The 21,818-nt window shown below is 43.6% G+C and overlaps 1 protein-coding gene across 1 annotated transcript in view; it reads left to right on the forward strand.

Moving 5' to 3' along the window:
- Positions 1 to 20,333, forward strand: part of SCD5 (stearoyl-CoA desaturase 5) — a 159,844-nt gene extending 139,511 nt beyond the window's left edge. Inside the window, exons 4-5 of the mRNA XM_068542766.1 lie at positions 16,058 to 16,290; positions 20,076 to 20,333. Coding sequence (XP_068398867.1) covers positions 16,058 to 16,290; positions 20,076 to 20,266 — 424 coding nt within the window. The 3' untranslated portion in view covers positions 20,267 to 20,333. The remainder of the gene's footprint in view (positions 1 to 16,057; positions 16,291 to 20,075) is intronic.
- Positions 20,334 to 21,818: the final 1,485 nt, after the last annotated feature.

Consider the following 21,818-nt stretch of genomic DNA (forward strand, 5'->3'; position numbering starts at 1 on the left):
TCACACCAGCAGTAATCTTCTCCAGTGCCCGTGGTGCCTCTGACCCTCAAAGGTACAGTGAGAGGACTACAGAAACATAGATGGTGCAACAGGAGACCCATTTGGCCATGTCTGCTGGGAACTGACTTTGGCCAACTCCAGTGTGAGCGGAGGAGGAAAGCGATGGGTCTTCCCTACAACAGAATCCCACATCAGACCAAATTCTACCACAGTTAGGGACAAAAATAGCCATGCACCACATCTGTAAGCTTGATGAAGCCCTAACTCCTGCCCTTTTGGATACCCCAACAAGCCCCTTGCGTGGAAGGCATGATGCAGTAGTATCACCTTCCTGTCAGAATCCAGCAACAGAATTCTGTCAGTGGCTGCACACAGGATGGAGCAAAGCCTCAGGAGATGCCACTCGGAAGAACTTATCCTGCTGGGAGGTACCTGAATAGTATTTCTAGCCAATCCACATATTTCGACCACTTATTTTACCAGTGAAAATTTATTTCCCTTATCCTAATTACAAACTCTTTAGGGCTGCTTGGAGATAAAAATAACTGAAGCCTGTAACAGACCTCTGATTTATGAACTATTAGAATTTGTCAAACGCTAACTAAGCATGCCTGAAGAGTGGATTCCTGATGAGGGTACTTCAGATGTTAATGAGCTACCCCTTGGGTGAAGAAGAAAACACACACACACACACATGCACCCCTATCTCACACTGTTTATGCTGAAGTATCTTCAAGTAAATCACAGGCAGCATAACAATATCATTAAGTTCAAATACACATAGTGTAGTGAAAATTAAATATGGTAGAGTCTCACTTATCTGAAACTCAGAGATCCCATCATTTCATATAACTGGAATAAAGTCAAGAACCTGTGAATAAACAAAGAGAATCATCATGATAGATGCTCAGTGCCAGATTCACCTTATTCCATGGAATCCTCTAACCTCCAAAGTGCATGTTCCCCCCTCTACCTCTATAGAGAGAGATCTTTGAATAAATGTCACTCTCCTAATAATTCTGCATTTTTAGTCTCAGCCCAGAGGCCCCCCTTCAGCTTTCATTCAGAGCCTGTGTGTGCTTCATCTGCACACAAATTCAAGTTCAGCTCTCTAGGTAGTATAGTCATTTTCACAATATTGATTCTTCCAATCCAAGAACATGGTATATTTCTCCATCTGTTCATGTCATCTTTGATTTCTTTCATCAGTGTTTTATAGTTTTCTAAGTACAAGTCTTTTGCCTTCTTAGGTAGGTTTATTCCTTGGTATTTTATTGTTTTTGTTGCGATGGTAAATGGGATTGTTTCCTTAATTTCTCTTTCTGATTTTTCGTTGTTGGTGTATAGGAATGCCAGAGATTTCTGTGCATTAATTTTGTATCCTGCAACCTTACCAAATTCACTGATTAGTTCTAGTAGTTATCTGGTGGCATCTTTAGGATATTCTATGTATAGTATCATGTCATCTGAAAACAGTGACAGTTTTACTTCTTCTCTTCCAATTTGTATTCATTTTATTTGTTTTTCTTCTCTGATTGCCATGGCTAGGACTTCCAAAACTATGTTGAATAAGAGTAGTGAGAGTGGGCAACATTGTCTTGTTCCTGATCTTAGTGGAAATGGTTTCAGTTTTTCACCATTGAGTATGATATTTGCTGTGGGTTTGTCATATATGGCCTTTATTATAGATTCAATGCAATCCCTATCAAACTACCAATGGCATTCTTCACAGAATTAGAACAAAAAATCTTACAATTCGTATGGAAACACAAAAGACCCCGAAGAGCCAAAGCAATCTTGAGAAAGAAAACTGAAGTTGGAGAAATCAGGCTCCCTGACTTCAAACTATACCACAAAGCTACAGTAATCAAGACAGTATGGTACTGGCACAAAAACAGAAATATAGATCAATGGTACAGGATAGAATGCCCAGAGATAAACCCACGCACATATGGGCACCTAATTTACGACAAAGGAGGCAAGAACATACAATGGAGAAAAGACAGTCTCTTCAATAAGTGGTGCTGGGAAAACTGGACAGGTACATGTAAAAGAAGGGAATTAGAACACTCCCTAACGCCATACACAAAAATAAACTCAAAATGGATTAAAGACTTAAATGTAAGACCTGACACTGTAAAACTTTTAGAGGAAAACATAGGAAGAACACTCTTTGACATAAACCACAGCAAGATCTTTTTTGACCCACCTCCGATAATAACAGAAATAAAAACAAAAATAAACAAATGGGACTTAATTAAACTTAAAAGCTTTTGCACAACAAAGGAAACCATAAACAAGACAAAAAGACAACCCTCAGAATGGGAGAAAATATTTGCAAATGAAACAACAGACAAAGGATTAATCTCCAAAATGTACAAACAGCTCATGGAGCTCAATATCAAAAAAACAAACAATCCAGTTAAAAAATGGGCAGATGACCTAAATAGACATTTCACCAAGGAAGACATACAGATGGCCAAGAGGCACATGAAAAGATGTTCAACATCACTAATTATTAGAGAAATGCAAATCAAAACTACAATGAGGTATCACCTCACACCAGTCAGAATGGCCATCACCAAAAAATCTACAGACAATAAATGCTGGAGAGGGTGTGGAGAAAAGGGAACCCTGTTGCACTGTTGGTGGGAACGTACATTGATACAGCCACTATGGAGCCAGTATGGAGGTTCCTTAAAAAACTAAAAATAGAACTACCATATGACCCAGCAATCCCACTACTGGGCATATACCCTGAGAAAACCGTAATTCAAAAGGACACATGTACCCCAATGTTCATTGCAGCACTATTTACAATAGCCAGGCCATGGAAATAACCTAAATGTCCATCGATAGATGAATGGATAAAGAAGATGTGGCACACATATACAATGGAATATTACTCAGCCATAAAAAGGAATGAAACTGGATCATTTGTAGAGATGTGGATGGACCTAGAGTCTGTCATACAGAGTGAAGTAAGCCAGAAAGAGAAAAACAAATATCCTATTAACGCATATATGTGGAATCTAGAAAAATGGTACAGATTTGTAGGGCAGGAATAGAGATGTAGACATTGAGAATGGACATGTGGACACAGCGGGGGAAGGGGAGGGTGGGACGAATTGGGAAATTAAGTTTGACATAAATACACTACCATGTGTAAAAATAGATAGCTAGTGGGAACCTGCTGTATAGCACAGGGAGCTCAGCTCGGTGCTCTGTGATGACCTAGATCGGGGGGGGTGGGGAAAGTGGGAGAGGGAGGTCCAATTGGGAAGGGATATGGGGATATATGTATACATGTAGCTGATTCACTTCATTGTACAGCAGAAACTAACACAACGTTGTAAAGCAATTTTACTCCAATAAAAAAAAATAAAAACACTAAAAAAAAATCATTATGAAATAAAGAAAAAAAAAGTTCAGCTCTTTGGTTTTCAAACCCTTTGCAGATTATGAGGAACAAGTTAGAAGGAGACAGAGAAGCCACTGAAGGTGAGAAAACTAACAGAGGTGGCAGCTTATCAGTGTATCTGAAAATAAAGGTAGAATCAGCAAAATTTAATACGTAAACATAAGAAGTCAGTTCTTATAGTGACTGAGTCATATAGTGAATCACTTAGTCAAGACCAAGAGCTCTTCATACCTCAACAGACCTTGTGGGCCAAACAGAGTCTAAAGCTCACACTTATTTGTATCAGACACCCGTTAGGCCACATTGCAGACTGTCTGGACCTTCTCTGTCCTGGGGCTGTGGCCACTCGTTCTCTGCAGTTCTCTGCACTCCAACTGGTTTCAGGTAGGTTCATCCCGACAGCGCCCTCCTCACGCCTGTGCCTCCTGCCTTGGGGCGTCTCTGTTGGTGCTGGAGCCTGTGGCACCTCTCCGCACCCACGCTCACAATCCCGAAGTTTGTGTGTGGTAGTGGCGGGGATGCGGGCAATGCAGAGGGGAGCTGGTAGACGCACTCTTCCCTTCCTCCTCCCAGAGGCAATGTTCTGAGGCTCCATCACCCAAATGGCCTCTTGGAAGATGGCCCCACCAGTGTGAGGGATCAAGCCGGGGCCAGCTCAGTAACACACTCTCCTATCGGCCCCCCGACCTTCCCTGCTTTCCACATTCTGTTTCCCGGGGACTCAGCCCTCTTTATAAAATAATATCGTAGAACCTTCTGCCTTAAGCCTTCCTTTCGAGAAACCCAGGCTAAGACCCTCATCACCACCATGGAAAGTCAAGTTATTTCCATAAACTCTGATTAAGAAGGACCAAAAATGGGTAATGATTTCCACATACTATTTATTTATTTGGCACACAGAAATTTCCATTGTTTTTAATGGGGTATAATTGACACATTATATTAGTTTCAGGTGTACAACAAAATGGTTCAATATTTGTAAATATTACAAAATGATCACTGCAAAAAGTCCAGTTAACATGCATCACCATACATAGTTACAAATCTTTTTCTCACGATGAGAACTTTCAAGATCCATTCTCCTAGGTACTCTCAAGTATGCAACACAGGTACACAACACAGTATTATTAACTATCGTCACCATTCGGTACATTACCTCCCCAGGACTTATTCATTTTGTAACTGGAAATGTGTACCTTTTGACCCCTTTCATGCAGAAATTTCCATTTTGATTCAATGAAATGTGTCCATCTTTTCCTTTGCCACATACAATTTAAAAGAAAGTTGGGGTAATTGAACATTTGTACTCTCAGCTTGCAGGAAAACTCAGCTGTCTAAAATGGTTGTCTTCTTGAGTCTTGACAGCACAGTTGTACTGAAGGGATGTTGAATAATGCAATAAGCACAGGTGAGAGGAGATTTATCAGGGCAGGCTTTCTGAAGGAAATCAGTCTTGAGCTGAGGTTTGAAGGCCTGGGGAGCTTTGGAAAGACAGTGCAGCTTGAATTTAAGAATGGAACCCATGGGCTACAAAGCATGCATTGTGCACAAGGGCCATTCCTCTTACATGCGAAATGAAGAAACCGTGTTAGGTCAGCCTGTTCATTTTTGCCCTCAACAAAGAAAATGGTCAGCTTACCCGATCAATTCAGCTGCAGCAGTTCATATTGATTATGAAAGTCACCCAAATGACTCCACTGGCTCCTTTCCTGCACAGAGACTGGCTGCTGGTGAGTAGCTTATCATTGATAGAGTTTTGGAATTAAACTTGCTCCCTTGGGTAGGGGAGGAGGGTTGTAGTCTGTCACTTGGTGATTGTCCTTTCAGCACAGGATCCACATGTGAGCACACACACACACTGCTATCTACACATGCACACACTGCTATCTACTGTCACTAATTCTTTTAAAATTTTTACCGCTAAAAAAAGGGAGGACAATCTCATTTTAAAAAGGACCACTCCAGGGACTTCCCTGGTGGCAGAGTGGTTAAGAATCCGCCTGCCAATGCAGGAGACACAGGTTTGAGCCCTTGTTCGGGAAGATCCCACATGCCGTGAAGCAACTAAGCCCGTGAGGCACAACTACTGAACCTGAGCTCTAGAGCTCGCAAGCCACAACTACTGAGCCCACATGCTGCAACTACTGAAGCCTGTGCGCCTAGAGCCCATGCTCTGCAACAAGAGAAGCCACTGCAATGAGAAACCCACGCACCGTAACAAAGGGTAGCCCCCGCTCGCCACAACCAGAGAAAGCCCACGTGCAGCAACAAAGACCCAATGCAGACAAAAATAAATAAATAAATAAATTTATTTAAAAAAATAAAAATAAAAAGGGCCACTCTTTAAAAAAAATAAAAGGACCACCCTTTAAACTGAATTAAATTTTTCTTACTTAAATCTTAGGCCAGATCCTAAAGGAAACAGAGAAAATCAAAGTTAAACAACAGTATCATCAAAGAAAAAAGTAGTTACCTTACTAATATATTGGGCTTTCATTCCTTTGGGAATTGACAATCTCTTTGAGAATTTGATAAAAGCTATGGACTTTGAACCCCAGAAAAATGGGAATACACAAAAGAGTTTGCATACAACTTCATGGATCCCAGATTAGGGGAAATGGTTATGTTTTCTCCTGTGATGCTCAGTTTATCTCAGATAGAGTCAAAGTGGAATACAGTTTTAAGTGTGAAGTTTTAAGAGAGAAAGTGGACATGCAGTGACTTTGTTTAAAAATTATTTTGTAAATGATTGTAGTTGTTCATTTTAGTCATCCTATCCTGCATATCATCAGGAGTTAGTCTGTCGTTCCTATAACTTACTGAGAACGATTGATAACTAATCAGGAAGGGAGGGAGGAGAGTGGGAGGGAGGAAGGGCAGACAAAGAATCCTCAAGAGAGACCCAGAATGACATCCAGTCAAATCAACTTAAATTTCTGGAGAGGACTAGAGAAACTCTAAATATCAAACAATTACAACGGTGAACTGATGCAATTGCTTCGGCCAAAGACAGATGGATGCTCATCGTGCAAGTCAACAATTCAGCTACTTACTGGGCACCTGCTGTGTTAACCAGCATCTTGTGTTCAAGGAACTACGAATGATGTGAATTAGATCAAGACAAATCCTGTCCTCAGAGAACTTGTCCTCTGCATATTATGATGGAATCAAAGCTTTGAAATGGGAAAAGTCCTTTTAACCTTCCTCACACAGTCATAGCAATCAATATATGCCTGGGCATTTTTCTTCAAGCACTTCATTGTTAATGAGGTAGGAATAATGCTCTTTTCTGCTAAAATTCTGAAATGATTATGTTTATCTTTTGAACCGCTGCCTAGTGAATTCATGCAAGCTGTTTGTACAAAGACAAATTAAATTCAAGTAGATGGATGCAGCTAACCTCCACATTCAGACCTCAAAAGCAAATAAAGCTGAAGTCGGAGAGAAAATAAAAATATGTCTTTTTTTCCCACGCATGGCAAGTTTCCGAAGGAGATGTTTTCATGGAGCAGCCGTTTGCCATCTCTGGTTCCTCCGTGGAAGGAATTATCCAGAAGATGAGGATTATGCATCTAGATAGTCTAATTAAAGATTTTCTTCTACAGGAATGCTTATCATGAAGTAGCGCAGGGGAAGTGATGTCAAGACTAATTGAGGGTCAAAGACAAATCTGGAGTGATTAAGATTTTCTGAGAATACTTCAAATGTGGCCATCATGAACACTTTCACTTAAAGACACTGAAGCACCGGAGAGGCAGACTCAAGGACACAGCCGCAAAGCCTATTTTCAACTTAAACAATTCAAAGAGTCTGGAAGATTTTCTGAAAAACTCCAAAGAGCTTCCCTATCAGCAGGCTTCCATCTTCAGATCTGCATCCAAATGAATCACATATTCCACCTCCTTGTGGGTGATAACAGAGGAGACAAAAGAAGGAGAGAATGGTCCATGCATTTACAAGCTGCCAGGGTGGATCATCTGTCCTCTAAAATAATGTTTATGGTAAGCACCCAGATAATTTTGGCTGGTCCCCTACAAGATGCAAAAACTGTAGGGAAGATGAATTTCTGGCTCGACTGTAAGTGAAATCACAAAACCAAACATATTTAATCAAGATGCTAGTGACAGCTCATTGCTCATAATTACGATACATTTGTGGACTATAATTTCCCTCTCACCCATTGTGTTTGCTTCTTTTCACACTTCCTGAGGCTGGCCCTGCTTGGAAGTCGGCAGGTCATTTCCCCTTCCTTCATGCTCTAATAGATTTCACCCTCAAGATCTCACACACCAGCAGCTCCGGACTGCTGTGCTTAGGGTTAGTCAAGCAACAGGAAATGCTTGCAGACAGAGAACAGCAATTTCGTTTTCATCTAAAGAAAAATGAGAGTTTTAATATGCTTATCACACCCAGATTTGAAATATATATATGTATGAAATCGCAAATTCTTTCTTCTCCATAGAACAAACTTTTGGTCTCAAGCCTGTCTTTAATGTTTCATGTGATCCAGTTTATTGGAATAAGCGTATTCTTCAAAGCATTGAAAGGTTAGGGCCCATGTCACTATCTGTGTCCTCTAATCAAAGCTTACTTGGATGGGGGCCGTGGCGTGATGGCATTTGATGGTGTGAAAATGGACTTCTTATCTTCAGCTAAATGCTGAAAACCATCTTCCCACTGTGGTGTTGGTATCATGAGGAACTGTGAGGTGGGAATTGAAAGGTTTCCAACACCCTATTCTTATAAGCTGTCACCTTAAAGCTCTAGGAAATTGCTCCAGAGTTACCTGTAAGGTGAGCTTGAGTGCCTTGGCTTTTGTGATTTTGGCTTAAACATGTGGATCTCTGGTTTCAAATCTGTAAAGGAGAGCTACTCTTCCTTGGGTCGTTCTCAGGTTCATACCACCCCTTCTCTCTTTCTTTACCCCTTTCTTTTTCTTTCTCCCTTGATGAGTTTAGGAGGCTTCTTCTATCTCCTATCTTTCCTATCAGATAACTCCCATCTGAGTGTTCACAGAAAGGAAGAAGCCACTCACATTCCAAACCAGGACCAAACCTGTTAGACTGGCTGTTCACCTTAAATACTGCCAAAAATTTACCATATTTGGCAGCTCAGAGAATAACCTAACAGCTCATGCTCAGAAATCATTCATTTAAACCAGATGTAGGTAGCCTCACAGTGAAACCTGTTGGAAGCTGGGGTTTGGGTCCCAATGAGCACGAATGTCTTTCTTCGAGGTGTTGACTTTTATATACACAATTAAAAGCAGGTGGAACGTTTATTGTGCAGTTTGTGGGGGTTTTTTTGTTTGTTTGTTTGTTTGTTTGTTTTGGGAAACCTTGGCATCTTATCTCTCATACTCTGAGCCCTACTGAAGTCACTGTAGTGTTTTTATTTTCCTGAGAAGCTGAGAACTCATCATTAACTAACAAGAGGATCATTCATGTAATCATTCCACAAATATTTAGGAGTGCCTGCTATGTGCGAGTCTCTGCGCTAGACTCTGAAGAGTCTGGCTTTCTGCTGGGCTCTGCAGGCCCAGCAGTAGATCCATGTGGCAAGACAGGTTACCCAGAAGCTGCCTCCGAGATGGATGTTACGTTGTAGAAAGTTTCCTGGAGAGTACTGGAAGGGTCACTGGGGTCAACACCTGTGGAAGAAGGGACCGAAACAGGATTGAGCAAGGGAAGAAGCTGAGCCTTGACTGATCTCAGTGGGGGCTTCAGCCAACCCTGTAGGGGCTCTGAAGTGGAGATGGCTCTTCAGAGTCATGGTGAGTTGGGGCAATGCGACCCGGCCTGGGTAATGGACTACTGCCCTTATAGGTCGGTCACTGGATGGGGTTGTTGGGAGAGGACGTGACCTAGGGCAAGGCAGAGGCAGCACTACCATCCACTGGGAGATGAAGCCCTCTGATCCTGAGAGGAGATCTGGATGGCACATCACAGTGTCTACTACGTTATACTAGAAGGCTTTCAGCTACCCCACAGGAGATCTTGACCCACCTGGCTTGTCTCAGACTAAGACCTCAGGGATAAAGCCACTCTAGGGTTGCTTAGTTTTGTGGCTCCACAGCATATTCAAGAGCCTTTCCATCTCTCTGCTCTGTCAACCTAAGGGGTCTACTTTTTTCTGAGTCTTCTTCCTGTCACAGTCACGCATGGCTGGAGCAGGGCCAGGAGTCACTGTGAAAAAAAGAGATGCTGTCTTTGCCTCTGAGCTCTTTCTGTTATCAAGGAAAATATTCCTTCATCTCTCTCTCTCTTTTTTTATTGCCGTAAAATATACACAACATAGTATTTATCATTTTAACCACTCACAAGTGTACATTTCTGTGGCATTAAGTACATTCACAGTGTTGTATAACTATCACCACTATCTATACCCAAAACTTTTTCATCATTCCCCAAAGAACTCTATACCCATTAAGCAATAACGTCCCTCTTCCTTTCCCCTTCCCTCCAGTTCCTGGGACTTCTAGTCTACTTTCTCTTTCTATGAATTTGCCTATTCTAGGTTCCTCGTATGAGTGGAATCATAACAGTATTTGTCCTTCTGTGCCTGGTTTATTTCATTAAGCATGTTTTCAAGTTTCATCCATGTTGTAACATATATCAAAAATGTGTGTTCCTTTTTATGGCTGAATAATGTTCCATAGTAAGGATAGACAGCATTTTGTTTATCCATTCATCTATTAATGGACCCTTGGGTTGTTTCCACATTTCGGCTATTGTGAATAATGTTTCTGTGAACATTGGTGTGCTAATACCTGCTCAAGTCCCTGCCTTCCAACCGTCTGAATAGATACATAGGAGTGGAATTGCTGGATGTTTCACCTTCTGAGAAACTGCTTTATGCAGCAGCTGCGCCACTTTACATTCCCACCAATGATGCTAAGGCTTCCGATTTCCCTACATCTTCACTAACACTTGTTATCTCCCTTTCAAAAAATTGTAGCCATCCTTTCCCTCATATCTTATTGGCCACTACTGCCCAATTCCCAAATGTAGTATTGGCAAAGTGAATGAGATCAACATTGACTGCCTGAAACCATCAGGACCCATGTCCCCAAAGGACATGGCCGCAGGGAGGACAGTTGGGTATCTGAACAATATCAGGGCATTTCAGCAAGAGAGAAAGGGTGGGGTGGATTACAGGGAGGCCATGATCAATGTTTGTAATAGAGAGGCTTTAAAAATATCAGTGCCCAGGCCACAAATTCGGATTCAGTTGGATTCTGTTGGTCTACAGTGGGTTCCCAACATCAGTCATTTTTAAATGTTCACCCAGTTGATTCTAACGTGCAGTTAGGGTTGAGGCCACTGATCTAGCAGGTGAGACTGCCCGCTAAGCCAGCAAGTATTTATGAATACTGAGAGTTGAGAAGTACAACATGCTGAGGCACCTTGCCTGGTCCAAGGGGACCATGGAAATTCCCCAAGAGGGAAGAACGTTTAGACTGATAACTGAAAAAGTCAAGTCAGCCAGGCTGGGGGAAGAGTGTCATAGGTACAGGGACAGAAAGAAGGTGGTTCCCAAGGAATGGGAAGAAGCTCAGTCTAGCTGGAGTGGACAACCTGTCTATTTCTGACCTTGAGGAGACAGTATTTTTACTTAAAGATGTGCAATTCATGAGGCAACAGCTAGATTACACACTCCGACCCAGTTTACCTCTCCCCTATGACCTTCTCCTGGTAAGCTGAGTAAGTAGCAGGTTATACTTAGAGGGAGCAGACAATTAGGCTTAAGAACTGAATTTGAAGCCTGCCTATGTTCTGCACAACCAGTGTGGCCTTGGAGAAGTCTCATGACCTCTTTGGATCTCCGTAAATGTCCTACAAAGGTGAGGTTATAAAAAGTATCTCATAGGACTGTTGTGGAATTCAAACGAGAAAAAATATATATGTGAGTGGCATGCATTCATATACTGATGCATTCCAAATATCTCTTCCCATCAAAACCTATCTCTAGATAACTTCTGAACTCCAGACCTGTCTGTCGAGCTGCCCATTTGACATTGCCCCTTGAATGTCTAATGGGCATCTGCCACTTGACATGTCTAAGACTGAACTCCTCCATCCTTCCCCATATCAGCTAATGGCATCTCCATCCTTGGTGTCACCCTTGACTCCTTTCTCTCCAACATCCAGTCTGTTAACAAGTCCTGTCACTCTACTTTCAAAATATATCCAGAATTTGACTGTTTCTCACACCTGCCACCACTATCCTGGTTCAAGCCAACGCCCTCTCTTGCCTAGGCTTTGTAGCAGCCTCCTAATTGCCTCCTGGCTTCTGCCCTCCCCTGCAGTCCCTTCTCAACACAACACTCAGAATGATAAGTCCAATCACACCACTCCTTTAATCAAAGCCTGACCAGGGCTCCATCTCAAAGTAAAGGGTGAAACCCTTATGATGACCTACAAGCCCTTCCATGATGTGGTCCACCATTATTCTCTTGTCTCCTACAGTTCTTCCCTTTGTTCATCTGCTCCAGCCCCAATGTTCCTGCTCTTCCCAGAATGTGCCAGGAACATTCCTGCCTCAGGGCCTTTGCACTTGTGGTTTCCTCTGCCTGGAATCCTCTGTCCTATTTAGCCACATGTCTAACTTCTCACTTCCATCAAGTCTTTACTTAAAAGCTACAGTGTCAGGAAGTCCTTCCCTAGACACCCTATTTAAAATGTCAACACCTGCCCTTGATGTCATATTCTTCTTCTTTGCTTTATTTTTTTCTTTAGTATTTACCACTAGCATGCTCTATATTTTATTTATTTATATTGTTTATTAGCTTTCTTTCCTACCAGAATATATATATGCATATGAGGATATATATATATAAAATCTCCCTACCAAAATACCCCTGCTCCCCAAGGGCAGGGATTTTTGTTTGTTTTTTACACTTTATATCTCCAATGCTAGGACAGTACCTGGCACATAGTAGGCACTCAATAAATTTGTCAGTACCGCATTTTACAAAAGAGAAACCTGAGGTTCACTGTGATTAAATAATTTACTCAAGATCACACAGAAAGACAGTGGCAGAGTTGGGTAGTTAACTGTCCTATGATGCTTTACAACATAAGAAGCCCATTTAGCAAAAAAAGCAATATCAGTGGCCCCTCTCCAGTCTTCCTCCCTACCACCAGCTAAAGAAAGAAAATATTTCAATGAGGAAGGATTAGGGGTGGAGACTTTGTGGTGTTGCCCTGTGGCCCCTTGGCTAGGGTGCCCAGATTTGAGTGTTCTTAAGCAAGGAAGCAGGGGAGCCATCTCAGCCCTTGTTCTGAGGCAAGAAGGCCAGTGACTGTAATTAAATGAAGGCCAGGGGGAAGGGGTACTCGGCTGCACAGGAAGATACGCTGAGTCCATTTGAAATGGTTGGGGAGATTTTTTTTACACGGTTATCAGCATCAAGCCCTGTCTCACTGGCAATCCCACCCAGACTCACCGTGCCCCCTAAAAATTCCCTCCTCTTGCATCCATTGCATTGAACACACAAAGAGAAACCCTAGCAGAATACAGGCCGAGCAGCCAGAGAGCAACTCTATAGTTAAATGTGCTAAAGCTGTGTTGGAATGAGGGCAGTGATTTTTAAAGAGCATCTTGTTTTGAGGAAGAGAGAATTTGGTGGGACAGTGGTTGTGTTAGCAGGCAAGGCCTTTTTCTCCTCCCACTTGGGAAGCCCCATTGCTGGCCCTCTCCCTCCACGGGGACCCAGCCCCCTCTGGGAAGTGGAGCTTCTAGAACCAGAGCCCAGGCAGGCAGAAGGCTTCCCTAACAGCTCAGAAGGAGGAAGCAGCAGCAGGGCATGGGTGGAAGCCGAAGCCTGCAGACTGCAGTCAAACCAGAGACGGCGGATTCCGTAGGGTCGGGGCAGAGCAGAGTCAGAGCAAAGGCCCGGGGGAACCCCCCTCTGGGCCACAGCATCCTCATTGCCAGAGTGTGTCCATCCTGAGTCTGCGGTGAAGAGTAAGTGAGAGACAGCCTGTGGCATGCTTAGCCCGGCATCCAGCACCGAGCTAGCTGTCAGTACGTGATTTCTGTCTCCTTTCCAGGGGCAAAATGAGGACTAGGAGCTCCGAGCAGGACTAGGAGAGGCTCTTTGCAAAGGTACTGGGTTGCAACCCAGAGAGTGGAGGAAGAGGAGGAACCACTTAAGTTGCAGAATGCCTCTGTGGGCAGCGTTCAGCTGCCTCCTGTGCTCTGTAGAGGTGCCCTCGAGGAGCAGCCTTGGCAGGCCGTCGCCTCTGGGCGTCCCTTCAGAGCCTCTGCCTCTTCACAGGCACTCACACCAGTCCCCAGGGCCCTTGGTCAGGGCCCGTGTGCTTCACCCAGATCCCCTCTTCAGCTGATGCCCCCACCCCTGGCTGCTGTCCTTTCTAGGGTTTGCCCTTGCGCACATGTTCACCCAGCCCAGGAGGCACCCTGAGGCCGGTGGCGGATGATGAGGTGATACCTTACAATGTGGGACAGCTCTAAGAGAGCCATCCAGCTCCACCGGATCTGCTGAAGCTCACTGTGGGTGAGCTTCTGCCTGGGCCCATCCTGCCTTCCTCCCTTCCTTATAAGCATCTCCCAAAAGCACGCTCCGAAAGCCTTCTGCACGGCACTCCGGGGAGCCCAACCTCAGACCACCAGTGCCTCCACTGTCTGTTGTCTTTGCCCCTCCAACCACACCCTCTCATCTGACCTCCCGGGCACCCTCCTTCCACTAAAATGCAGTCATATTGTATGCCGACGACTGGAAAATGGGTGCTGAGGGGTTAATATGTTGCCCAGTAAAAACAGTGATAATTATATGGGAACCAACCTTCACATTGCAGCTAGCAATCTGCAAAACACACTTACATACATGATTTTACTTGCAAAGCAGAATAGCATGATAGTCTCCGAAGTGCTTCTGCCTGGATTTGAATCTTGGTCCTACTACTTATTAGTCTTGCGACCTTGGCCCATCTACATAACCTTTCCAGTGCTCAATTCCCCCATCTGTAAAATGAGGATATTAATGGCCCCTCCTCCTAAAGTTTTTGTTAGGATTAAATGAGCCAGTACATGGACAGGTTTCGGAATAGCCATGACACATAGTAAGCACATAGTATGCATTAGTTATTAGTATTTGATCCTCGCAAGAACCCCAGGAGGTATTATAATTACTGCCTGTGTTGGACACCTCTCGTGCCCACCTCGTACTCCCAGCCCACCTTTTCACTCCAGCTGTTCCTGCAGCCACCTGGTGGCACAGGTGTAACCCAACGGCACCTTGCTCGGCTCTACTGCTTACTTCTTACTTCCTGCCCTGGCTTCTCCGCCACCATCACCTGAGATGCCCGTGGACCACACTCAGCCATTCTGACCCAAGCCAACTTGGAAGTGTGAGAGAGCTGACATCCCATGGGGACCCTTTGACCAAGGAAGAGTTGGAGCCAATGGGAAAACAGTGCCTTCTTTCATTCCTTGAGAGAACAATTCTGAGGTAGAATGCGTCCCATCAAGGTCCAAGTTCAGCTGCCTGTAGCAGTGGGCACCCCCTTCTTGACTTTCCCTCCTTTCGTTTCCCACTTCCCAGCTGCCTATTCCTCTTACTTGAGCTCACTTTCCCAAATAAACTACCCACGTACAAGCCCTTGCCTCACGCTCTTCTTTGGGGAACCATCTAGCTGTGAACAAGAGGAGAGTGAAAGAATAAAAAGAGGCTTGTTTTGCATCCAGAATCAGATCTGGACTCAAGGCCAAAGCCTTCCACCTCCCTAGTCTCATTTCCTCATGCTGTGCCCCCTCCCCGTTCATACATGTGCATCTTAACAGACGCCTTCCAGAAGCTTGGTCAGTTGAAGGCAGGTCAGGGAGGAATCAGCTATGAACGGGCAGCTTTGGACATTTTCATTTCAGAGCCCCTTTCCTGTCCCTACTTAGAGCTGGTCCTACACAGCTGGGGGTTTCACCTGACTGGGGCCTGGGGCAGAGACTGTGTCAAATTTGTCTTTGTACCACTAGTACTCAGGGCCTGGCCTACAGGAGGTGCTCAGGGAACGTTTGCTGGATGAACAGACCCAGCAATCCAACTATTGATGGTTTCTTTTTAATTTTTACTTTTTATGTGCCTGTGCCTGTTCCTGTACTTAGTTTATTTTTAGCCGGTTTGGAATGTAATCTCAGAGGGACAGAGAACGTTTTAGGGAAGGGGTTGTTCACCTTTTACCAAGCTAAGTTAGTACAGAATCACGTGCCTGAAAATTATTCAAGGAGTACAGGGTATTTCTTGAAATTATTGAAAAAAACCTGATTGTCAGGTTGACTGACTGATGAAAGAAACAAAAGCTGTCAAACTGCGGCTTGGAGGACAAATGCAGCTTTAAGATGCGTGGGTTTCATGATTTTATATTGAAATTCTGAAGTATGCTGCGGGTCCTTCCACTTCCTATAGCTTCTGCCTGCCCTAATTCTCAAATTTGTGTTACCTGCCTAGCCCTTGTAGGTATATGGGTTTGTGACCCCCATACAGAGAGACACACAACAGGGTACAAGAGCTGAAGGAGTTGAGCAGCACCCTTGCTGACTTTCCCTGTAGCTTGCTCACCTATCCCCACCACCATCAACAGGTGCCCGATGATAGCACGACATCCTGCCTTCCAGGTACTACAAGATCACCGTGGTGCTCATGTGCTTCATGGTCCCCACGCTGGTGCCCTGGTGCATCTGGGGAGAGAGTCTGTGGAATTCCTACTTCCTGGCCTCCATCCTCCGCTACACCATCTCACTCAATGTCACCTGGCTGGTCAACAGTGTCGCCCACATGTACGGAAACCGGCCCTATGACAAGAACATCAGCCCTCGGCAGAACCCGCTTGTCACCCTGGGTGCCATCGGTGAGTGTGGGGTGGGAGCCAGTGGGGGGAGTGGCAGCTCAGATCTTCTTGGCTTCTCAGTGGTTTTGTGGAATCTGTAAAGAGAGGCAATGGAGTGGAGTAAACTGGAATGAACTCGGGCTTTGGCGTTAGAATCCAAGCCACTTACTCTCTCTGATTTACAGTTTTCTTACCTGTGAAATGGGAACAGGAATGCCTGCTTCATAAGGGTGTTATGAGAAGTAACTAAGATACTATACATAAACTGCTTAGTACAGTGCCTGGTACATAGTAGGTGATCAATCATTAGTAGCTATTTATTTTTACCATGGAAATTTCCCTAAGGAGGAGCAGCTGTTGATGTCTGTCTCAAACTGCCCTGACCGCTCTAGCCTCAGCTGTCCATCATTTGGCTGACCTTAAAAATAAATAAATTAATTAAAAGGCCTGCAAACAGAGGGATGGGGAGAAATGGGACCTTGGCGTCTTGTGGTCCCACAGAATGATTAAGAGCCAGGCTTCTGGAGTCCGACAGGTTTGGTTGAGTCTTGGTTCCTCCACCTACTCTCTGGGCAAGTTATCTAGCTCCTCCATACCGTGTGTTCTCATCTGTAAAGTAGGGATAATATATAGTAGCACTGACCTCTGCCTGGGGTCGCCGGAGGGTTAGATGAGGTAATACATACTGTTTGCAGCAGTGCTTAGCAGGAAACAAGCCTTCGGGGGTGTTGTTTTTCTTACTAGCCGTATGGTCTTAGGCAAGTTACTTGTCCCTTCTGTGCCTTTCCATCCTCATTTTAAAATGGGGATAGGGCTTCCCTGGTGGCGCAGTGGTTGAGAATCTGCCTGCCAATGCAGGGGACACGGGTTCGAGCCCTGGTCCGGGAGGATCCCACATGCCGCGGAGCGACTAGGCCCGTGAGCCACAACTACTGAACCTGCACGTCTGGAGCCTGTGCTCCGCAACAAGAGAGGCCGCGACAGTGAGAGGCCCGCACCCCGCGATGAAGAGTGGCCCCCGCTTGCCGCAACTAGAGAAAGCCCTCGCACAGAAACGAAGACCCAACACAGCCATAAATAAATAAATAATAAATTTATAAACTGGGGATAATCATAGCAGCTAGCTTAGCTATGTGAGGATTATAGGCATTAATACCCTTTGAAGAGTTTAGCATGGTGGCACACAGTAAGTGATTAATAAATGATAGCTGTATCTTGATAGAAGCAACTCAGTCTCCTGGGTAACCTGAGCCTTGAGCACAGAGATCAAACCCAGGAAAGGAGGTTCCTGCTGTTAAGTTGAAACAGTCTCTGCATCCCTCTGCCATGGGTTTCTGCCATCACGGTGTTAGGGTCACCCATTTATTAAGACCCCAGGGATCTTGTGTTGACAAGAGCAATATAAGGTGGAATAAACACCAAATTTAGGTATGGGAATAACTGGATAAGCAGAGAGAAAAGTGTGAGTTTCCTGATCCTTCCTATTGTTTTCTCCTCCTCTCACTCTTCATCTTCTGTAAGAATTGTAATGAGGGGAGTCACATCCAGTGGTAACTCTGAGAGCAGACGAGAGTGGGCACTCTGGGACAGTTACCATCTTACATAGGGGATGGTGGGCCAGGGAACCCAAAGAATGAGGCCATGACACAGGCCCTGAAGAGCTGGGTGTTGGTTTGAAGCTTGTCCAGGTCAACACTGGACTCTCAAATCAGCTTTCTTGATAAAGGTCCTTGGAAGACTCTTATTACACCCACTGTATGATAGATGGGGGAATACATCCAGAGTTCTTAGAACAGTGCCTGTTTCTGAAAATAGGGGGAAACTCTAGTACTCTAGTCTAGGAATGATGAGGGTGGAGGGGCAGGGTAGAAAGGACCTAAATTAAACAGAAAATTGCAGAAAACAGACCGATCCATCTGATGTACTCATTGTAGAGCAGAATCTTTCAAATGTGGTCAATAGAAGAACTGTATGATGACCAGTAGCCACTTAAGAAGTAAAGGAGGAATCTGGCAGTTCCTTGAATGGTTAAAAATAGTTACTATATGATCCAGCAACTCCACTCCTAGATTTATACCCAAGAGAAATGAAAATGTATGTCCACATAAAAACTTGTTTATGAGTGTTCATAGCAACATTATTTATTTATAACAGCTAAAATGTGTCCCTCAACTGATGAATGGATAAATACAATGTGGTATATCCATACAGTGGAGTACTCTTCAGCAATAAAAAGAAATGAAGTACTGATATCTGCTACAACCTTGAAAACATTATGCTAAGTGAAAGAAGCCAGTCACAAAGGATTACATATTGTATGATTTCATTTATATGAAATATTCAGAATAAGCCAATCTATAGAGATTGTATTAGTGAAAGTGAGAAACAGAAACAGTATATGTATACATATATGCAAATAAATATATATATAATATTGCTCATAATCTCTCTCTATGTATACATATATACAGAAACAGTAGGATATCTGTATCTATATAAATGTAGATGTATTCTGTTTGTGTGAGTGTGTGTGTGTGTGTGTGTGTGTGTGTGTGTGTATGGTGGGGGAGGGGCAGAGAGCGAGAACGAGAGAGAGAGAGAGAGAGAGAGAGAGAGAGAGAGAGAGGGATTTATTTTGAGGAATTGGCTCATGCAATTATGGAGGCTAAGTCCCACCATCTGCCGTCTGCAAGCCCAGGAAAGCCAGTGATATAATTAAGTCTGAGTCTGAAGGCCTGAGAACCAGGGGAGCTGATGATGCAAATGCCAGTCAGAGGGCAGGAGAAGATGAGATAGACGTTCAATCAGTGAGTCAGGAAAATGGGAGCAAATTCCTCCTTGCTCCACCACTGGTTCTATTCAGGCCCTTAAGGGATTGGCTGATGCCCACTCACATTGAGGAGGACCATCTACATTACTGAGTCCACTGCTTCAAATGCTAATCTCATCCAGAAACGCCCTCACAGACACACCCAGAAATAAAGTTTAATCTGGGCACTCCTTGGCCAGTCAAGTTAACATGTAAAATTAACCAACACAGAGAAAGAAAGAAGGGCTGGAGGGAGGGGGGATGGTTAGGGGCCAACAGCTAAGGGGAGTGGGGTGTCTTTTTAGGTAATGAAAATTCTATAAAATTCATTGTGGTGATGCATGCACAGCTCAGTGGATACACCAAAAGCCATTAAATTGTATTCTTTACATGGGTGAATTGTATGGTAAATTATATCTCAATAAAGCTGTTTTTTTAAAAAAAACAAATGAAAGAAGCCGTGAGACTTTTCCTGAAAACAGCTTAGTGGGGGGAAAAAGTAAGGGAGGAAAAGCTATTCACTGTGAAGGGTAGAATAATATATAGGCAGATTTTGGATATTTAAAGATCCAACTCCTTAATTCACTCACCTATCAGAATGATTATCATTTATCTCTTCCAAGCTCTTCCAAGAAGTCTTCCTTTAATTACTTCAGTCCACAGAGGCTATTTTCCTTTTATGAACATACATCAAAATGATGATCTGTTATCAGCCATTTGGCATTTAGCTTAAGAAGTACAGCTCTGAAGTCGTGGGAGCATGCCACCAATCCACAGGGAAAATTACTCTTGAGACTTTGTGCTGATTACTGTTATTTTTCTGTTCCTATTGAGTTTGTCTAGCCAATTGAGTGAACGCTTCCTAAGGGCAGACAGCAAATAAGTCTTCTGCTCCCCACTGGAGCCTGACACAGTGTCTTGCAATAAATGAGTGATTTTTAGAAAGCTCTACAGAGAGATGCTGATTGGGTTATTTCAAGCCCACTTTGTCTTGCAGGTGAAGGCTTCCATAACTACCATCACACCTTTCCCTTTGACTACTCTGCGAGTGAATTTGGCTTAAATTTCAACCCAACCACCTGGTTCATTGACTTCATGTGTTGGCTGGGGCTGGCCACTGACCGCAAACGGGCAACCAAGCCAATGATCGAAGCCCGGAAAGCCAGAACTGGAGAGGGCAGCGCCTGACCCTGGAACCGCTATCCACGTCCGCTGTCAACGCCTCGGTTCATGGTCTTTTTGTTACTACACTTCTCTCGTTCATTGGATCGTGGGAGGGGGTACAGGGTGGGGAGGGAACGGAGTCTACGCGGTTTGGGAATTGTTTGTTTGTCTCAAAATAATGTCAAGATACAACTCTCAATGAAAAGAATTTTTTAAAAGTCAATGTAACTATGATTTACCACTAGAACGTAGACGTGATTTAATCGCTGTAGCTACAATATGTCAAACATACATCATCATGTGCATTAAACGAGATGTTAACCCTGACAGGAGGAAGGAATTTAATATTCTTTCAGTGCGATTCAGGAGAGCCTTGTTTTCTTTTTCTACCGGTTAACCCAACATTATTTTTAAACAGACTATCTGAAGGAGCAGAGAGGCAGGGTAGAAGACAAAAGAGAGGGTCTAAATAGTAAAGGATGTTTGTGTTTTGTAATTACTGTGTGTTTGTGTGTTGTTATTTTTAAGGAAGAGAATTGAAAACGTAAAAAAATGAGAGCACAGGATATGGCTCTCTTATTTTTTTGCCCTGTTTCCAGCTTGTCAACGTTCCACTGCCTTTGCTTCAAGAGATCTGTTCACTGCTCAGCTAGTTTTGTGTCCCGAGCTGTACACCCAGCTGACCCTATAAGTCAGTGCCTGTTTTAAGTGCTTGATTTTGTTCTCTTTGCTATTGTCATTTTAAGGTGTATAACTCAGAAGTGCCAGACATCAAATTAAGCTCAAATGAAACTCTCATTTAAATGTTTAGACACCTAATTTATATTCTAATTGATCCCAGCCACTGATGCATGTACTTTACCTACTTCTGCTAAATAAGCATATTAATTTTCCACACCAGGCAATCAGATCTTAATAACCAATAGTTATCTAGAACTCAGTGTCTACAAATGTTTCACCTGCATGCAGCCTTCACTGAACTTGCAGCAAGACATAAAGTGACCATTATGTAGCTTCTGGATTTAAGAAAAATTTGTGTGTTAAGTTGCTTTGTAAAGAGCACGCCAAATTAATGGGACAGCGTTCCGCTTTGTGTTAGATGTTAGAGCAAAGGAAAGCCTTATAGTGTTGGCATCAGAGCACTTCAAACATAGTGCTTCAAAGATAGGGAAGATGTAGGGTTTAAATTTAAATTTTAAATTTTTGAAAAAGAAGTGATGCCAATAAGAAATTGTCATAATAAAGTACTTCATCCAGCAGGTGTTTAGCAGTGTTATTTTTGCCATTTATAATGTGTAAACTATGAGTGATTTACAATAAATGATTATGAATTCATTGGTGTTCTTGACCAGATACTTAAATCTTCTTTTTTTTTTTTTTTTTTAATTCGGCCGTGCCGCGCGGCATGTAGGATCTTAGTTCCCCTACCAGGGATGAAACCCACGCCCCCTGCAGTGGAAGTGTGAAGTCTTAACCACTGGACTGTCAGGGGAGTCCCCGACCAGATACTTATATCTTGTTGGAATGTCCCTCAAGGGTGCCTGATGCTTTATGATGATCACATACTTCACGTTTG

The sequence above is a fragment of the Eschrichtius robustus genome, chromosome 4 (genome assembly GCF_028021215.1).
Source record: "Eschrichtius robustus isolate mEscRob2 chromosome 4, mEscRob2.pri, whole genome shotgun sequence".
Taxonomy (NCBI): Eukaryota; Metazoa; Chordata; class Mammalia; order Artiodactyla; family Eschrichtiidae; genus Eschrichtius; species Eschrichtius robustus.